This window comes from Amaranthus tricolor, chromosome 1 (genome assembly GCF_026212465.1).
Source record: "Amaranthus tricolor cultivar Red isolate AtriRed21 chromosome 1, ASM2621246v1, whole genome shotgun sequence".
NCBI classification, from domain to species: Eukaryota; Viridiplantae; Streptophyta; class Magnoliopsida; order Caryophyllales; family Amaranthaceae; genus Amaranthus; species Amaranthus tricolor.
Window position 1 is genome coordinate 15,234,617 of NC_080047.1, and position 19,134 is coordinate 15,253,750.

The 19,134-nt window shown below is 32.2% G+C and overlaps 1 protein-coding gene across 1 annotated transcript; it reads left to right on the forward strand.

The window, feature by feature from the left end:
• The first annotated feature begins 540 nt into the window (after positions 1-540).
• On the forward strand, positions 541-15,883 carry LOC130805565 (la-related protein 1A). Its single transcript, XM_057670345.1, has 14 exons — positions 541-1,275; positions 2,852-3,377; positions 3,852-4,014; positions 4,549-4,639; positions 4,817-4,888; positions 5,000-5,550; positions 9,271-9,340; positions 13,005-13,106; positions 13,736-14,070; positions 14,219-14,362; positions 14,540-14,603; positions 14,861-15,006; positions 15,156-15,260; positions 15,346-15,883. Exons 1-14 carry the CDS (start codon positions 1,006-1,008, stop codon positions 15,506-15,508), a joined length of 2,802 nt encoding a protein of 933 aa, XP_057526328.1. The 5' UTR covers positions 541-1,005; the 3' UTR covers positions 15,509-15,883.
• Positions 15,884-19,134: the final 3,251 nt, after the last annotated feature.

The following is a 19,134-nucleotide window of genomic DNA, read 5'->3' on the forward strand; positions in this document are numbered from 1 at the left end:
TTGGGTAAACTTTGGGTCATCGGTCTGTTTTAAACACCTCTAGCAATAGTTAGGGGTTTGCAAGGTTAAGTATCCCAATTTTTGGGGTATATAGGGTTAAATAATAGTTGAAGTATTTTGATTTAATGAGTAATAGTTAAGATTATTACAAATTTTTCTACTTCTTCTGTTCCATTATACTTACTACATTTGACTATTTATAGAACCCAAAACATTATTTTAATCATTTATACATTGAATTATGCATAACTAAAAATTAAAAATAGTTAATATTATGAAAATATGCAATTAGATGATTCAAACATGATCCCACTTGGCTATATTTTTTCTTACAAATTAGCCGCAATACATAAAATAAGTTTGAACGATGAATAATTAACAGCTATAATACAATAAGTATTTCAAAAACGAAGAAAGTACATAATATGTATTACAATTTTTTTTATTAAATATTCACACTATATTTGAGTACTTATAATTTTGAATATTCTTATAATAATGTGTCATATATTGGTATCAATTTTGATCTCAATTTTGCAAAGTTGCAATATTTTCAAAAAGTTTTAAATTAAGTTCGTATCTCCTCTCATGTAGCATGTAAGAAAACCCTAATCTTGCACAAAACCCTTCTCCTTGTTTCTCAGTCCAACCCCACATCAGTCACCCGTCACCATAACACCCCTCTTTCTCTCCCTTGCTTTCTGCAGCTATCCCCACTCTCTCCTTCCTAAATTCTATCCTTACTGTTATTCTTGTTTGACTATGATCACAACTTACCCAATCCACGTCGCCATTGTTTTTGATCAATGAAGCTTTTTATTAATGTTATTCTTCTTCTTCTGTGCTGCAACACCTTCATTTGAAGTGGGTTATTATTATTCAATTTTGTAAATTAATAATCCAACGAAGACCAAATAAAAAGGAATCTTTCCTTTTTATTTATTTTTTATATTTATTGGGTTCATCTATAAGGGTTTAATTTACTTCTGAGTATCATTTTGTGTAATGGCTATGGCTGACAATGAAGGTGGAGATGATCGTAAACAAAATAATGAGGGTGTTAATGGCGGAAATAATGGCCCTAAATCACCTTGGAAAAGTCCAATTGATAAGTCAGCTGATATTGATAATGATACTGATACTCCTCTTATGGGCACTGAAGCTTGGCCTGCTCTTTCCGATACTCAGCGCTCTAAGATGCCTGACTCACCTTCTCAATTGGCAGCTTCTGAGGGAGCTAATTCTGGCCTCCAATCCCCTTCCAATAATGGGCAGGTCGCTCACTTGTCTGTCTTATTTTTTAAATAATTGTGATTATATTGGGCATTTTAGATTATCAATTCTTGTCCCAATGGTTGATTTTTAAGATCTTGAAAGGATTTTATGCTTGGATGGATGATTGTGAATGGATATTTTTGATGGTGAATTCTTATGTTTTTATTTTTATTTTATTTTATTTATTTTTTTATTTTTAATCAAGTTGTTCTTTTACTCAAAAATCAGCTCCTTAGTACATAGTGGCATTACTAGAAGAAGTGAATCGTAAATAATTTCTAATTATCATAATAAGAATTTAAAATCATGTGCAAATTTGGTGTTGATTGTGTCTTTTTTTATTGCATTAGATTAGAAAATTCTTATACTATGTTTAGATATGACGAAATGAATGGAAAGGAAAGGGAGGGAAATGGAGGTAAGAAATCCTTCACATTTTTGACCAAGCAAATCATTTCGACATTGGAAAGATTTGGAAGGAAAACACATCAATCTCCCATTCCCACCTTTTCCTTCCTTACCCGTTCCGTCCCATCCTTTCCTTCCAAAAATGTTATTCAAACATAGTGTTACATGTACTATCACCTTCAAGTGGTCTTGCCTTACAATGATGGGAGATGAGTTTGGTATCATCACACTAATTTGATCATTGGGAAAGATTTCCAAAAGCCAAGATTTAAGTTTATTTTCTATGTATAAGCCTTTTATCGATCCAAAACACAAATGTCACTTTACGACCATCTCCACCTTGTATATGAACTGATACTTCTCTGTTAACACATTTAACTTTGAAGGAATCATCAATAATAAGAATATTATGCATTATGTTGTAGTGACAGTCTTGAGCATAGAAAAAAATTTGGGAAATACCATGTGGCGACCTAGAGTTTTTGGCTTTTCCACAAATGTTTTTTTAAATTCGCGTGGTGACCTTAAACTTTCAATATTTCCATGTGGTAAACAAAATGTTTTATTTTTGGTTAAATTAAGTACTTATTTCGATTGGATTTCGAAATATGTGGTTAATTAGGTTTATCACGACGTTTGTTCTTTGAAGAAAAAAATGTCATTACATTGGGTAAATATAGCGTAAAGTTAATAAAAAAATTTCCCTTTTGTCTACCACGTGGAAAAGTTGGAATGTCAAGGTAAACACGTGGATTTAAAAAAATGTTTGTCTTGCACTTGGAACAAGCGAAACTTCAGGGTTACCACATGGAATTTCCCAAAAAATTTTGTCCGCATGGATAGATATTTTACCTGGAAAACTTTCTTGTTCTAGAAACGGTGGCTATGTCACTCCATATATGTTATATTGTATGCTAAGGAATGATATCTAGGTTCTAGCTAATTCTTTTCTGTTCTGTTTGACTCTAATTTTTTTGTATGGATGTTGCTTGCTGCGTAGAGATGCTATTATGATATATTATACTTGTTGATATCATGTTGTGGGCTTTTGGCTCTATGTTTTGGTAATACTTATGTGATTGAAATATATACTCAAAATTATTGTATGATATTAAGATATACAAATGTTATATGGGCAAATTTCTAATATGTTTATTCTGATATGCAGGGCTCAGCTTGGCAGCATAAAGCTTCTAATTCTTCTCATAAGCATGGGCAAAATCGCCATTTTAGAAATGGACCGAAGCGTAACCCAAATATTGTGCCTCCTTTTCCTGGTCATCATGTACCATATTATCACCCAATGCCACCACATGTTTTTTCTCCTATGGTTCCTTCTCCTGTTCCACTTCCAGGTTATGGTTACCAGCCAATTCCACCCCTTTTCCCAGGGGCTGAGAATCAAATATCCCAGCCGAGTAATGAGACTCCAACGCAAGGTATGGTGACATCAAGTCATTGTATTGATGCTAGTAGATCTCCACGCGGAGACGCTAATGTGAGTGGTCCTACTAGCTCCAGTAGAAGACCTAACGTTCCTGACACCGCTGATGCTCAACCATATCCTTTGTGGAATTACCCACGCGCATTTGGTCCTAGAGATGGTATGATTCCACATGCTATGCCTAGGGTTTATGCTCAACCTTCTTTTATTGCGCCAACTCCACCATTTGTAGGTGGACCAAGCTTCCCAGGTAAAGCTTCTAATCTTGGAAGTTATAATCTTTTAAGGTTTCTTTATGATGCATTGTCTTATTTTCTTTATAGAGTTAATTTAATTAATTTTCTCATGTTATTTGCCTCATTCCATTCACATTATAAGTTGAAATGGCCTAGTATGTGTTCTCATTGTGTACAAATTTTCTCCCTTATATTATGAAGTTACATTTTTTGGAACAAACTATAGAGCAAACTTAATGAGATCTCGTGTGATAAATTAGTTTTGTATGTAGTATAAATAGTCATGGTCGAAGCTTTCAAATTTTTACCTTGGAATTTTAGGTGTAAAATAGGGAGTGTTGTTTCTAATGTTATTTTATTGACATGTGTCTTTTGTGGCTCTCATGGCTCACTTAATTAGCTTAGATGTACAATTTATTGTCCCCCTTTGCTGCATGATGTACGTAGTCATTAATTATTGACATATTATTGTTTAACTTGTGTTATAGGTGGTGCATCAATATATTATATCTCTCCTGCTCCGCCCGGTTCTATGAGAGTACCATACCCCCCACGCTTCGTTCCACATCCTCCGAGTCCTATGGCACCGATGCCACCCGAGATACTAGCACTGAGTGATAGCATAGTAAAGCAGATTGAGTACTATTTCAGGTGATTCATATTGGTTGTGTTTTTGGACATATCCTCATATGCATCACGGTAGAAGTGGTTTAAGAAGAGCATGTACTTTGACCTTACTGTCTTGATACATTATAGGGATAAATTGTTTCCAATGGTTGGTATCTTGCCTGTCTTCTTGTTTGTGATAAGACTATATAGCTTTGATCTATAAGGACATTTTGTGTCAGCTTTTTAGACAGCGCTTTGCATACTTGCCACCCATTTTCTTATGTAGAAGTAATGTGTTATAGGGAGAGGGAGGGTTTTGTGGGGTTTTGGGGGTCGAAGGTCATAGGGGTTGTGGTCATGGCATAGTTGCCAATTTTTTTAGCATTAGGTATTTTCTCTCAATGATTTAGTGGAGCATACACTTTACATCAAATCTGTTCGTCTAATTTTTAAGCACCTTTTCTGTTTTGTGATCTAATGAGTCTATCCTTCATATAGTGTCACTTTCTGAATTTTCTCCTTGACTAAGGATTTATTAATTTATTTCATACCTTTGATTTATGTTTGCCTTGACAGTGATGAGAATTTGCACAGCGACCATTACTTGATTTCTCAAATGGACGACCAAGGATGGGTTCCAATATCTGTAATTGCTGATTTTAAAAGGGTAATATATTGCAAATCTTGTTCTGGTTGTTTCCATAATGTTAATTCAGATTATCTGATTGTTGTATTTGGTAGCATTCATCTGCTTACTAGAATTGACGTGGCTATTTTACTTAATGAACTATCAACTAAAAAAGGCAAAGGATACTGACTTTTGTTGTTTTATCTTCCTTGGTAGGTCAAAAGAATGAGTACAGACATACCATTTATTCTAAATGCACTTCAGAGTTCTAGAGCCGTAGAAGTGCAGGTCAAGTACATTTAATTCATTATAAAATCAATGTTTGTATATTTTCTTCTTGAGTGTTCCATCTTTTCATTAACATGCATTTTTGTGTCTCACATGACTTACCTTAAACAGGGTGATAGGGTTAGAAAACATGACAACTGGTCAAAATATATTGCTCCAGAGCGTGCATTTCCTGCAAAAGTTCAGATGTCCATGGACCAAGCTACAAGCACAGAGAGCATTGATGTGGAGAATAATGTGCTTAATGAAGTTAGGAAGGATGTATCAACTGAAAGAGCTGCTATATACTCATCAGCTAGTGATGATTTAAAAGAGGTATCCAGAAATGACCTTGAACCTAAAAGTGTAGATAGCAGTCAAAAGACTGTACATGATAGTGATAAACAAGCTCTGGTTAATGAAAAAGCATTATATGAAAAATCGAGGTCCAAAACAAGCATCTCTTCGGTCGATGTGAGAAATAGTTTTCCCACCAATGATCATTTTAAAGGACACACTTTTACAAGAGTTTCTCGTATAGCTGATGGTGTGGAAGAACAACGTGAATCTAATGTGAATCTTGATGACTTGTCATCTGATTTTTCTGGTACTTTCATGCTTGATGAAGAGCTAGAAATGGAGGGAAAAATGGAAAACGCAGGTCTTCATAATTCACTTAAAAGGTATTATTTCTTGTATTTACCCAAAGCTCTTTAATATCTCTTAATTCCTGTTATTGATATGCAACTCTTTGTACAACTTTTTGAAATCTGTGAAAGCAATGCTCTTATTAGTAGCTGGATTTGATTGTGTTTCTTATTGCAAATATATATCTCAAATATTTGAGAGTATATTGGATTTTGAATTCTTTTCAAAAAGGATACATTTTCTGCTACAGACAACAAATTAGGAAGCAAAGCTCATCATATTTTTTAATTTGACTCTTCATTTTTCTTCTCACATTTCACCTTTTTTTTTTGGGTGAACAATGTACAACATTGCCTTCATGGCAAAAAGTACTAAAAAGCGGAAAGGTCACTTATTTTAAGTCGTTCTAACATCTAAAAGTTTAACTAAAATACACCTTCTATTTGGTTTGGTTGCTGTATTTGTTGCATAATCAGGTTTAACAGTTTAAGTGATAAATTTTATGGTTAAAGCACAAATAATACAAGTTCGCCTCATTTGTTTTTTTTTTATTTGTTGGATTTCAAATTTCAATTTTAAAATGTTTTATTTTCTAATGTTCGAGTGTTACCTTGTGCTTAATTGCTGAGGGAATGTACCAATTCCAACTTCAAACTTCTTTTAACGGAGTTGCATCTTTCGTGAGTTTGCATAGTCTAGCTAGTCCATGAGGAATGGGTAAGCCCTAGGTGCTGTCACCCTAGCACCCTAGGGCCTGAGGCAAGGAGGGACCACTGATGATAGGAGGCAACGGGGAGGCTTAGGGATGGAATAAAACTAGAACCTCAAGAAGAAAAATGAATATTTTTTATCTTTACATCGACTAACTCAATTCCATATCTTTTATTTCATAATTGCTCCTTTAGAACTAAACTTTTTTTATAGATGGTTATTGTTCATTATTTTTGCAACGACTAGACAATGTCAAGACCGACCTTGAGTCTAGCAAACAGATAAAAGGAGTTGGAAAGTAGTTTAAGTGTAATAGAGGCGAGAAAAAGTAGTTTGATTGGAAAAAAAGAAAAAAAGAATGTTAAGATGAAAGTCGTGTTAATAAAAGTTACATATGTATTTCATGTAGTTAATGCAGGATTCTGGTGATAAGGTACTTTTTTGCAATATGTTTTCTTTAAAAGTTATTTTTTTTCAAATAAACTTTTTGAAGTTACTTTCTTCCAAATGTTCTTAAAAGGTACTTCTCGTGTTTCTAATTGATGACAAGGAAATATTGGAGAAATTAAAAAAATAAGAAAAGAACATTGAATAATCTTGTGTATGGGTAGCAATGAAACAGATCTCGGAGATGTTAATTTATTAAATGATTAAGTTAGTAGAAAAGTATGGAGACCATAAACAATTAAAAATATTTACAGAACGTTAGTGAGAAATGTATAGACTGCATGCACATTCTCTTACCCCAATGTAGAGACCATAAGCATTAAAAAAAGTAAAATAAAGTTAATGAGAAATATATGGAGACCATAAGTATTAGAAATTATTACATATGGATGATTAAGGTTAATTTGGTATATATAGATTGAATGATTTTAAGTGGGAAGAACTTGTAGAAGTGCATTTTATAGTAAGTGGGAAGATCATTTAGAAACAGAGAACTACCTTGTATTTTTATCAAATGTTCCATTTTTTTTTGGCTCTATTAACCAATCACTCTTAGTTTGTATTTTGTTCTCAATCTGTGAATTAAAACATAGTCAAGTAGACTCTTCCAATGTAAATTATATTAATATGAACTTATTATAACTTTTAATCAAGCACAATAGAGCTATTTAGGATTGAAATAATGCATCGATAAATGTGCAAAACCAAATGAGACATTTGATTGAAATAGGAGGTAAGTAATAAATTAGATATGGGAACATCTTGCATTATTTATATAGAAGCATCATCAATAATAATTACTTTTTTATGTTTTGTGATGAATCAATCTCAATTTAACTTAGGTAGCATTTCAAGTTTCCCTTTGTTTTTTGCACCACTTGAATGCATATGTTTTAAAACTGAAGAAATGGGGTTGGATGAGTAGCTAAAAATCGTTACAAATTAATAAAAGAACAAATTGTTTTACTGCACAATTAAATTTCGGATATATTATTCGTTCATGCAGCAAACTTTGCTTTTATGCCATCTATGGTAAAGTATTGATTGGGGTACGCATAATAGAGCTCTAGATGAGTTTTTTTTATGTAGGCTCGTTTGTTAAGTTGGTTGTTTTGTTTTGATTTCGATGATGGCTTTAAGACACCAACTTTAACAACACTATTTTTATAAGGTCTATGCATATAACCTAATGGGTGCTGATTGGCAATATGCAAATTGGAATTTAATGTATTTGTTGATAAAACATTTCTTATTGATTTGAAGCACACAACACTTTAAGAAACCAATCATACCATGGTCTTTGTAACTATTGTGCTAGATTTTCGTGATACTAAAAGTTATGTCTTAGTCTTCATGTTTTTCAGTGGATCACACTGTGACATTAAATACACCATAAATGACAAAGCCTTAATCCAAGTGTATGGGGACATTATCACATGTCCTTTCATATTTGATATCCATTACAATTATACTACCATATATTTTAATTTTTTTATTTCAATTGAGCCAAAGAATTTTATACTTCCTCCGTCCCTTTTTATTTGTCCACTTTACCTTTTGCACGCATTTTTTAGCAAATTTTAAGCCTTAATATCTCTAAGCACGCATCATAAAAAATTATAAAAATTATACATTAAAAAGGTTTACATCAAGACAAATCTAACAAGATCTCACATGAATATATTTTATCTTCAATATATACTTAAAAATCTAATTTAAATTTCTCTCTCTTAAAGTGACAAATTTAAAGTGGACAAACAAAAAAAGAACGGAGGAAGTATTTCTTTGGTTTTAGAATATAGTGGATTTTATATTATAATGACTAAATCATGCGAACTTATTTTTGTGTCGGCGAATATGATTTGTGCTATGTAGGGTCAATCGAATGAACTTATATGTTATTACAAGGGTTATTTACTCACAAGGATAAGGTCAATTGAATGAACTTATATATGTGAAGTAGTAATCAAGGGTCAACAGGAATCACGAAAATTTCTAATGTTGCATAGGCAGAGTGACGTTGAATAATGTAATGTGGTTGGCTTCTCTGTAAATGCTTTACATCTATAAATGAATATCAAATCATATGCTTGTAAGTATAAACAAATCCCCAAAGTTCTTTATTTCGTATGTATCCTTTGAAAAGTCAGAATTGTTGAAATTCAAATATTTAAATGTTGAAAAATACTTTAAAACCTCAAAGGCATGAAATTGATAGATTTGCTTTGTCAAGAAGGGATGATCCAATTGCCATTGTTATAATAAAGAGGCTAGATCCATTAGTCTAAACCTCACCCTACAATAATAAAGAAGCTAGTTCCAAGTGATTGACTTTCCCATGTTTTCTTCTTTTGTTTGAAATAGTTAAATTTGTTTTGGTTCATATGCAATAATATTTACTACCCAAAGTATATCATCAAGAAATAATTGGCTCTCATTCCTACATGTAAATTATTTTCTATGTATCCTATTTATTATCTTGTTATTTTTTTAAACAACTTGTTTTTTTCTTTTGATAAGGACAAATAACCTGTCATAGTAATACCCGTGTTTAACTTGTGTTTGTATACCTTGCGTGTGGGTTTAAATGCTCAAAGGATTGAGGACGAAGATGACGAGATGCTGATAAATGATCAGGATCTTGAGAGACTTGTAATTGTCACTCAGGTATGGTAATATGACCATTGTTTCATTTTGGATATAATTTATGTTCTTTTCCTTAGTTGCATGATCTCTTGAAATCATATTAGTTTCATAGACATGTTTCTTTAAATGAAGCTATGGACTTATTTGATTCCATTTAAAGGTTTATGTGGCTTGGTGCCTTAATTTGATGAATTAGATTTGCATTCAGTTTTGTAGTTTTTTTGTGGCAAACATTAGGCTTCGCTTTTAGGGAGATTAGCTTAAGATAATGAAGTATAGGTCCTAAACACATAATTTTAATGCTTTATCTTTTATTGCATCATTTACTTTAGGCGCGCAAATAAGTATACATGAGTATGAGTATAAGTGTTCTAATTTGGGTTGGTATAGTGTTAACATGGCGTAAACTAGTCATTTTCACAACAAAAAGTGTCCTTGAAAAGACATTGTACTCTTATTTTAGAAATTTTAGTTCAAGAATTATTCAAGAAATTTGAAGTTTTTTGTTCAATTCTATTTGGAACAGAAGCTTAGAATTTAGAATTGTTTCAATTTATGAATCTGATATTTTATGGTCATTTTTGGTAATGCCAAGTCTTGGTATTATTTTAACATTGTTAATTCTTGAATCTTTTATGCTTAAATGATCAAGGAATTTTTTGCTCAAATGGTCCCTTTTTGATGGGGCCAAAGATGCATAATTCTTTGGTCTTGAGTCATAGTGGACTATATTGCTTGATACCAAAATCAATAAGAAATAAACCTCTTTATTATCACTAACAAGGGTAAAGTTGCGTACAACCTAGTTGGTGCCTCTTAATGGGATTGGGATAGTGAAGTAATGCAAGGATCAAGTATGCAACTTTTTTGAATAAGGTGTTGAACCAGAAGGTATATTTATTACAAATTTGCAATCAAATTTTTTTGAATGTTTTCACACTATTTTTTTTTATTTTTGATTTTTGTCTTAATTTGGAAGTAAAGTTTTATAGAAAATTAAAAGAATTTCTATTGTTGCAATCTACGAGCACAATAAATGGAGATGGTGATTAGACCTAGGTTGGACTCCACTAGTTTCGGATTCAATCTGATTATCAATAGAACATTTGCTTTGAATCTCACAACGGGTCGAATTTTGAATCTCCACATGCTTGTGTTTCAGTTCAAATTCTTTCGAGCCCGTGTTTAGGTCTAGGTTTGACAAATTCTACTATATGTTTGTGCACTTGACTATTAACTTTTTCACTTTTTCATGGTCACAAAAGATTGAATTCTATAAAATGGGCCCTTTTATGAACGTAAAGCAAAAACATTATACTAGAAAATTCTTTTAACTTGTCAAAAAGCTTTGTCATCTTAACAAGTCTTCTACATTCAATCGTCGTCTTAGTTTGAAAAAGCTTGCCTGGACATGCTAGATGTGAGCACCTTAGGCGGGCTTGATAAAGCTTCGCAAGGCGATTCCTTATGGTGAGCGCCTCAAATCTCCTTATAGAACTTAGTAAAGTGCCTTAAAGCACCTTTCAGTTTTAGCTTCTGAAGAAGCCTAGACTATGTTTTGTATTCTCTTCTCCTTTATTTTGTTTTCTTTTCATGTTTATCTTGTAGGTTTTATTTTTAGTTATTTTATGGGATTTTATTTTATTTTATTTTATTTTATTATTTTTGAGGTATCTCACCTCCAAGAAAGGCGCCTATAACCTATGCTTTGAGTCCCTTAGCGCCTTAGGGCATTTCATGCCTTTGAAATTAAGATCTTTGTGTACTTGCTTGTTTGCCTCCCCTAAAACCATATACCTCGCCGAAAGCTCCAAGCGTTGCCTGAATTTCTCTTACAATCCCTTTTGTTTGCTTAACAACGACTTGCAGTGTTTAAAAAAACTTGTTTCTTATTTTGGTTACTCTTTTCTTGCTTAACTTTCAAATTTTTTTCTCTACGACATTAAAAGAGTTACCAAAATAAGAACAGGGAGAATCACATTCATAAACTCTTTCATTGAACAAATGTTGTGCACCTTCAAGATCAAGTAGTTTCAAAGTTTCTCTCTTTTCTTTTCTTTTCTTTTTTTTTAAGTGAACTAATTGTAGCTTTTTGCATCTCTTATTACACAAAGAAAATTTCTTCTAGTATTTCTTGGCCTTTGGTTTACTTAACAAAGTCTTCCGATTTAAAGATTTTCTCTTTCAATGATTTTTTCCCTAAGTTCTTGTTGCTTCAACTTATTCAATGTCTGCTCTTTGGTGGAAGTTTTTTTATGCATCTTCATTATCTCTTCCACAATTCCATTTGAAATATTTAATCCAGCTGTTATACAATTATCCACAACCAAGAATGAGGAATGGAAAAATAATCGAACCTAAAATGATTCAACGGCCTTATCATAAAAGCTCTAGAATAAAAACTGAATATTAGAGATCATTAGAGGAGAGTTAAAATGAATTAGGCAACATTGGTTAAGAGAAAATGATTTCCACCCTAAGATATACTCTTAGGAGGTAGCTCATAACTTTTCTCTTCATTTCCACTCCTCTTGTTGTTGTGCATTTGAAGAGTTATTAGGCAATTCCTTGTCTAAAATTGTAATATGTTAGCTATATATTTTACATGATAATAGATTTGGAAATAGAATGGAACATGCTTACATTGCATTCTATTTCTCCAATGCCATTAGTGGCTCCCAATTAGGCAGGGCTTGGATTTTGGATGGTCGAATGTATGCAACCTTATCCTTATTTATGATAACTACAAGGATGTTTCCGATTTACGCTTGGTAACAAATACATGTGCAATTTCACATAAATAAAAAACACACATTTTTTTATAAATTTATAAATTATTTTAATATAGTTCATTATAATCCAGAATCAAATAATTGAAAATTTTTGCCCCAGTGAGTATGGATGGAGGAAGAAACCTGTATAAACAATAAAACAAAAGCTTTTAGAAGGGAATTAGTGACTACTCCCTTCGTTATAAAAAATTATAAAAATACATAATAAAAATTATAAAAATACTTAATAAAAAAGTATACATTAAGACGAATCTAACGAGTTCTCACATGAATATATTTTATCTTCTAAATGTGTCAAAAACATTAATCAATTTTCTCTCTCCTTAAGGTGGAATATTCCAAATGGGAAGAACATTAGAGAACGGAAGGATTATATATTGTTATTTCTAAATCCTTTATGAAACTGTTTGTTTATTTTTAATATTTTTCTAAAAAAAACTATGGTTAGTCAATGCTATAATATATAGTCGCTTATCATAATGTACTCTTGTAGTAGTTTTATATATTTCTCAATATTTACATGCTTCCTCCTTAGAATGCACTTGTTGCATTTTGGGAGAAATTTAGTGGAAAGGGGAATTGAATTGAAAAATTAGACAAAAAAGAACTAGATGAAAAAATAAGTGGTTAAGATAGAGACAGAGAATAAGGTTGTGCATGAGATTAAAAAGGATAGAGGGACCTTTGCCAAAAAAGAAAATAGTGCAAAATCAGAAGGACAAACTAAAATGGAAAGTGGTGCAAATTCAGGGGGACAGAGGGAATATTTCATAGGGTTTAGTAAGCGTAAACTGTATCATGTATGCATTTTGATGAATCAGGTCTTTTTTTTTTAAGTGTTCAGTTTTAACTGTGGAGTAAGCTTTGAATATTGAGCATTAATTAACTTGCAGAATAGTAGTGTCCTTGGAGCTGGAAATAAAGCTCAGAAGCTCAATACCATTTCAAAGGAGCTTGCATCTGCAATCGATGAGGGTCTTTACTTCTATGAGCAGGTTCTCACGCCAAATCTATACTTTTGTCTTTGCATTGGTCTATTTTGACTTACAAATTATTATCGGTTAGGTGTCTGTAAGTTTTGGTGAAGTTGCATTGGCAATGCTTGGCGAGCTTTGATTCATTTCATTAAAATTTCCTGAAGTCCAATTTGCTCTATGCCTCTTACCTTTTCACTTCAATGCTATTTTATAGTTGTGAGAACAGGAACAATAACTAGAGGTGTTCAAAATAGACCTGATGACTCGAAAATTACCTGACATTATAACCGAACACGATTTTTTTGACCCAACTTCAAATATGATTTACAAACGATTTCAAGCCGACCCGAAATCAACCCGATGACCCGAATGAACACCTCTTCGGTAATAGGAAGAAAATCCATACATTGCCATTTCAAATTAATTCACTTCTTTAGTGGGCATGTTTTAGGTTTATTATGACCCAAATGAAAATGTGTTGTTTTTGTTGTTGGTCCTAGTAAGTAGTAACGTGGTTACTAGTTTGTGCTCTCTGTCATTGTAGTCAAATTGTTGTTGGTTCCTTGCCGTTTTTTAATAGAACAGATGATTTTCCATAAATTTTCAGTATATAGCACTGTGTAATGGTCTTGTGTTGTCCTTTTTAGGATCTCAAAGCAAAAAAGTCTCATCGCAGAAAGATGAAGTCTAGTATCGAAGGAAAAGATGGGAGCTCTAGATCTCCTATAACTTCTACTGGTGTGATAAAGTCACCTGAAAATTTTTCTGGTGGTCACGGGAGTGATGAGGTCGGGAATCATAATAACAGAAGGAAACAAAACAAGGGCTCTGTAAAGCCACAGTCAAGCCACAAACAGAGATTTTTCTCGAGCAACTTCAGGAACCATGGAGTTGGTCGTAACAACTTTGGAGTAATATCAGAAAGTCCTCCAAGTAATTCGGTCGGTTTTTTCTTCAGTTCTACACCCCCTGAAAACCCTAGGTATGTTTATGTCGATATCTTTGGCTTGCCTCAAATATGTCTAAGAATATTTTAAAGCCCTTGTTTGCTTGAGTTTTGAAATTTTCCTATTTGTCGGAAAAATTACATGCATAAAAGTGACAACGTTAGGATCTGTTTTATTTTGCAGTCTCAGGTCTTCAAAATTGAGTGCTTCTCCTCATGGGAATGTCGCAGAAAGTAGCCCTCCAGTGGGCTCCTTGCCAAAGTCTATCCCTCCATTTCAGCATCCAAGTCACCAGTTACTAGAGGGAAATGGCTTCAAACAGCAGAAGTAAGTTTTGTTCCCTATTTCCCCGTGTAATTTTATGTTATACTAGTATTCTTGATTGAGAGCCAGATAGCAGATAAGTAATTAGATGTCTATTTCATGGCAAAGTGATAACAGTAACAGTTGATTTTCGATCATTGAATTAAATTATTCATCTCACATTCTTGCTATTTCACTTAGGTACCTGAAGTACCAGAAGCGATGCCTAAATGACCGAAAGAAGTTAGGAATCGGGTGCAGCGAGGTGAGGCTTTATCCCCTCCCCCTCCTCCCCCCCACCCACGATCCACATCCCCCACAAAAAAAAAGAAACGGTTTAAAAATCACGCAGTTGATCATCCTTATAAATGCTAAAATTGGTTAGTGATCACATAGGCTGTGGCGTGTAATCAGCATACTATTCTTAAAAAAAGTACTGTGCAGCGTGGATGTGCAGTTGCATGCCCATATTGTTGCATCATATTATCATGTAATCTGAGAGTCCGACTTACTTTGCTGCAGGAAATGAATACTATTTACAGATTTTGGTCGTATTTTCTTAGAGATACATTTGTTCCATCAATGTACAATGAGTTCCAGAAATTAGCACTAGAGGATGCAGCCGCTAATTACTATTATGGGCTGGAATGCTTGTTCAGGTTCTACAGGTACGTCAAATTATCATCTTCCATTTTTAGTAAGTTTTGTTTGATTTCTCGTTCATGGGTACATGAATAATCACTTTTGTGATGAACCAAGAATCATATTAGAGAACGAATTCGTTTAAAATGCTTAAACTTCTATTATTTCATTGTAGTTACGGCTTGGAGAAGGAATTTAGAGATGATCTTTATGGGGATTTCGAACAGCTCACTCTCGACTTCTACAAGAAAGGCAATCTTTACGGACTTGAGAAGTACTGGTATGTCTTATTTATTTTGCTACGCCGTAAAGATTCCGTTATGTCTATCCAAACTGATGCATAAAATGTTTTACAATGCGGTAAGGGCATTCCATCATTACCGGGAAGCACGAGATAACAACGAACCCTTGAACAAAAATCCCGAGTTGGAGAGGTTGCTAAGAGAGGAGTTTCGGAGTTTAGACGACTTTCGCCGTGCCAAAGAAAAATCAAAAGTGAAGGACGACAATAAGCCTATACCTGCTTAATGTGTATACAAAAGGCGACCCAATTTTGAGAAGCTTATATCTAACTTGATAGATGAAAATGAGGGCAAGCTTGCATTTACTCCACAGAGAGGAGGCATGGATTTTGTATGTTTGGAAGTTTCGTAGCTGTTGGCCAAGGCTTTTGCGAGTATTTCCTTGCAATCCCGCCTTTTTATATGCCATTGCCATTGGCTATCCTTTATTCGCGTTGTATCAGCGAGTTTAGAATGGCGTTGTGTATTTGATGTCTCTTCTTTGGGTTTTTTTGTACATAAGATAACTGGAAAAACCCTACAAAAGCCCAAAAAAAGTGGAAAAATAAAATGAAAAAAGAACAAAATGACTCAATGAAAACAATTTTACAATCCTTTGGAATCGTCTGGCCTTTTTTCATTTGTTATACCTTCGCCCTTCTATATTCGCATTGCCAAGTTATGATTAGCTCTGTTAAAATGGTTGATTGAGTTGATGTTGGATCATTTAGGTTTGTTTTTATATTACAATATTATTTTTTTAAAATTTTATTACAATAGATATTTTAAATACATTATGCAAATAATTTTTGCTAAAATTTACAAAAATCAATTTATAATAATGAGCGAGTTTTTTAAGTTTTAATCGTTAAATATTGATTTGACTTGTAAAACTAACTTGAATATAGTAGGTCAAACTCAAAAGTATTAACATGGAATTTGAACATTTATCTTTAAAACTTAATTTGGATAATAATGTAAGAGAAAAAAGAAAGAAGGGGAGGGAAAGGGGAAGAGAAAGGTAGGAAAGAAAGCGAAGGGGAAGGGAGGGCGAAGAGAAAGGAAGGAGAGATAATAATGGAAGAAGCTTTTGTTGTTTGTTTTCGAGGGCCGGGAGAGTAAGAGAAATTTTATTTTCCTTCTAATATTTTCAATTTTAGAGAGATTTTTCTATTGTTAAAGTTAAGGAATTAAATCCCCTTTAAATCCCTTTCTTTTTCCTTTTAAAATTATCATCAAACAAAAGAAAATACATTCCTTCAAAACTCAAAAGTTTTCTTTTCTTTTTAGAACACAAAATGTAAATCCACATTAGTATGATATATCGTTCATTATGAGCTAAGCCCGCACAGATTTTAGGTACCTTCCTAAATGCCGTAATAATTTGGAGTTGAAAAACTTGTATATTTGTTAACATTTTCTATCTTTTCTTGATGTGGGATTTGACATGTACATTCATCACGAAAAATAGAAGAGTTTGTAGGCTGTTTTTTTTATCCAAAAGTTAAACTTAAAAGTCTAACCTCATTGATCTTTGAAGGTTGCATGTTAGCTCTAATAGTTGTTTTTTTCCCCTTTTTTACCTTTGGAAAAATTAAAACAAAAAACCTTATATTTAGATTGTGAGATATTATAATTTTGTATTTATATTATTATCTAAAAACACACAACACAATTATTCTGATAAAATATTTAGGTGGTAGGTGATTATTGTAAAAACGTTAATATCTCATGTGACATATTCTTTTTAATTCTTAAATTAGCTGAAATTTATTTCTTTTTGAGATGTCCCAATTTAATAGCAATATTTTCTTAGACACAAACGTTTTACTTGTGAAACCTAAGAATCTAACCTAATGAAGTATAATTCGAAGAAGTCTACTTTAGTATATTTATATTATGCATTCGATTTAATTACATCTATTTTAGCAAATTCAAATCATCTAATACTAATTTTATTCACTCAAACCCAAAATCTAATAAGAAATGAGTGTAAAACTAATATTACAAATAAATTGAAATGAATATAGTATATTATTTGAAAGATTGATAAAAAAAAAAAAAGCAAATGCATAAAAAAAAAAGCATAAGCACAAAGATATGGTTATTGCCTTATGCTTCATTATGCTATAGCTTAATCACACTACCTTTTTTATTCTAAAAATAAAAATTATACAACGTTGATATGCATAAAATAATTTCATATATTATTAGTCAAATACTTATATATTTTATAAACAAAAAATAATCAAGTAATCATAACCTCAATTACATAATTAATCAATCGAATAAACTTTAAAAGTAACATAGAATTGGAGTATAAAAAAGTATTAAAAAAATAAGTCTATAGATCTGAATTTAAATCTAGTAATGATAAGACCCAGATTCCTGTTGTCAAATTATTTTCGACACTAAATCCTCGGGTCAAAAAAAATTGTGATCCAAACCCTATAAAACGGTCATAAATCCACCATTTTTGGTCGAATCTAAAAGATTCATTGTCATCCAAAAGATAAATACAAAAACTTGGACAAGACCGTCATAAGTTGAGACGAAGATATGGGCCGGCCCATTTTCACGCGCGGGCATTGCTTCCCTCCATTTTCCTCTTTTTTTAGTTTTTAATCAAATTTTATTTCTTTTCTTGATTCTTGCCATTTCTTCCTCTTCTTCCCTTTTCCATTTTATTTCCTTTCGTGATTCTTACCATTTTTGTTTCTTCCTCTCTTATGATTGCTGATTCTTAGGATTCAAGCTTAAGATTACAATAATTTAGGATTGAAGATTGTTTATCCTTGCCAATCTGTTAAACACGTTATATATATATATATATATATATATATATATATATATATATATATATATATATATATATATATATATATATATATATATATATATATATATATATATATATATATATATATATATATGAAAACGGCGATGTATTAGAGTTCGAACGATGTGTTTCAAACTCCAATATTGCCAAGATCGAGTGTATGAAGTTTAGTGACAAACAAATTACGCTAACAATGATTTCGATGTTTGTAGGAGAAAGTAAAGCAATAAAAACGACACAAAGATTTAACGAGGTTCACCCAACTAAGGCTACGTCCTCCGATGTGTAGTATCTCTTATATTATCAAAAGGAGTTCAAAGAACTCTCAAATATGGAGAATTACAATAGAGAAGAGATATAGGCTAGTGTTTGGCTTGGGGTGTATTTTTGTGGATTGATTTTCACCAATTACAATGTGAATTAGAGCTCTCTATTTATAGGAGAGATCACACTAAGTAATATTAAATACATTAAAGCTATGAATAAATGATAATGAAACATCTCCAAGAACTTGAAGAGTCAAAAACAGCATCCTAGGAGCATCAAGAGTTAAACCTTTGCACTTCTTCATTAAGTCCCATAACTCCCATGAATAACTCATACTTCATTACCTCATCAATCCATACTTTTAATCCCCATCATAAATCACAATCATCAAGATTCAACTTAATACACCTATTCATGACAAACTTATGGGATTCCATCCCAAGAGTCACTACATGAATGCACACATCAAATGTGCACTCAAGTCACACTAATCACAACAATATATATATATATATATATATATATATATATATATATATATATATATATATATATATATATATATATATATATATATATATATATATATATAAATAGTCCAAATTGAATATGTTAATAGTTAAATTATGACATATAAATTGATAATTAATGTTTTATGATCTAACTCAATTTTAAACGTATAAGCTTAAATTATCGTTTTAAAAATAAGTATTCAAAGTCTATAAAGATATTGTATAAATTTTAGTTCAAATTGAATACGATAATAG

Bases quoted from the DNA above. Each gene is read 5' to 3' on its own strand.
- LOC130805565 (XM_057670345.1), top strand. From the start codon at position 1,006: ATGGCTATGGCTGACAATGAAGGTGGAGATGATCGTAAACAAAATAAT. The intron at 14,363-14,539 runs GTAAGTTTTGTT...TATTTCACTTAG, and splicing joins AATGGCTTCAAACAGCAGAA to GTACCTGAAGTACCAGAAGC. The intron at 14,604-14,860 runs GTGAGGCTTTAT...ACTTTGCTGCAG, and splicing joins TAGGAATCGGGTGCAGCGAG to GAAATGAATACTATTTACAG.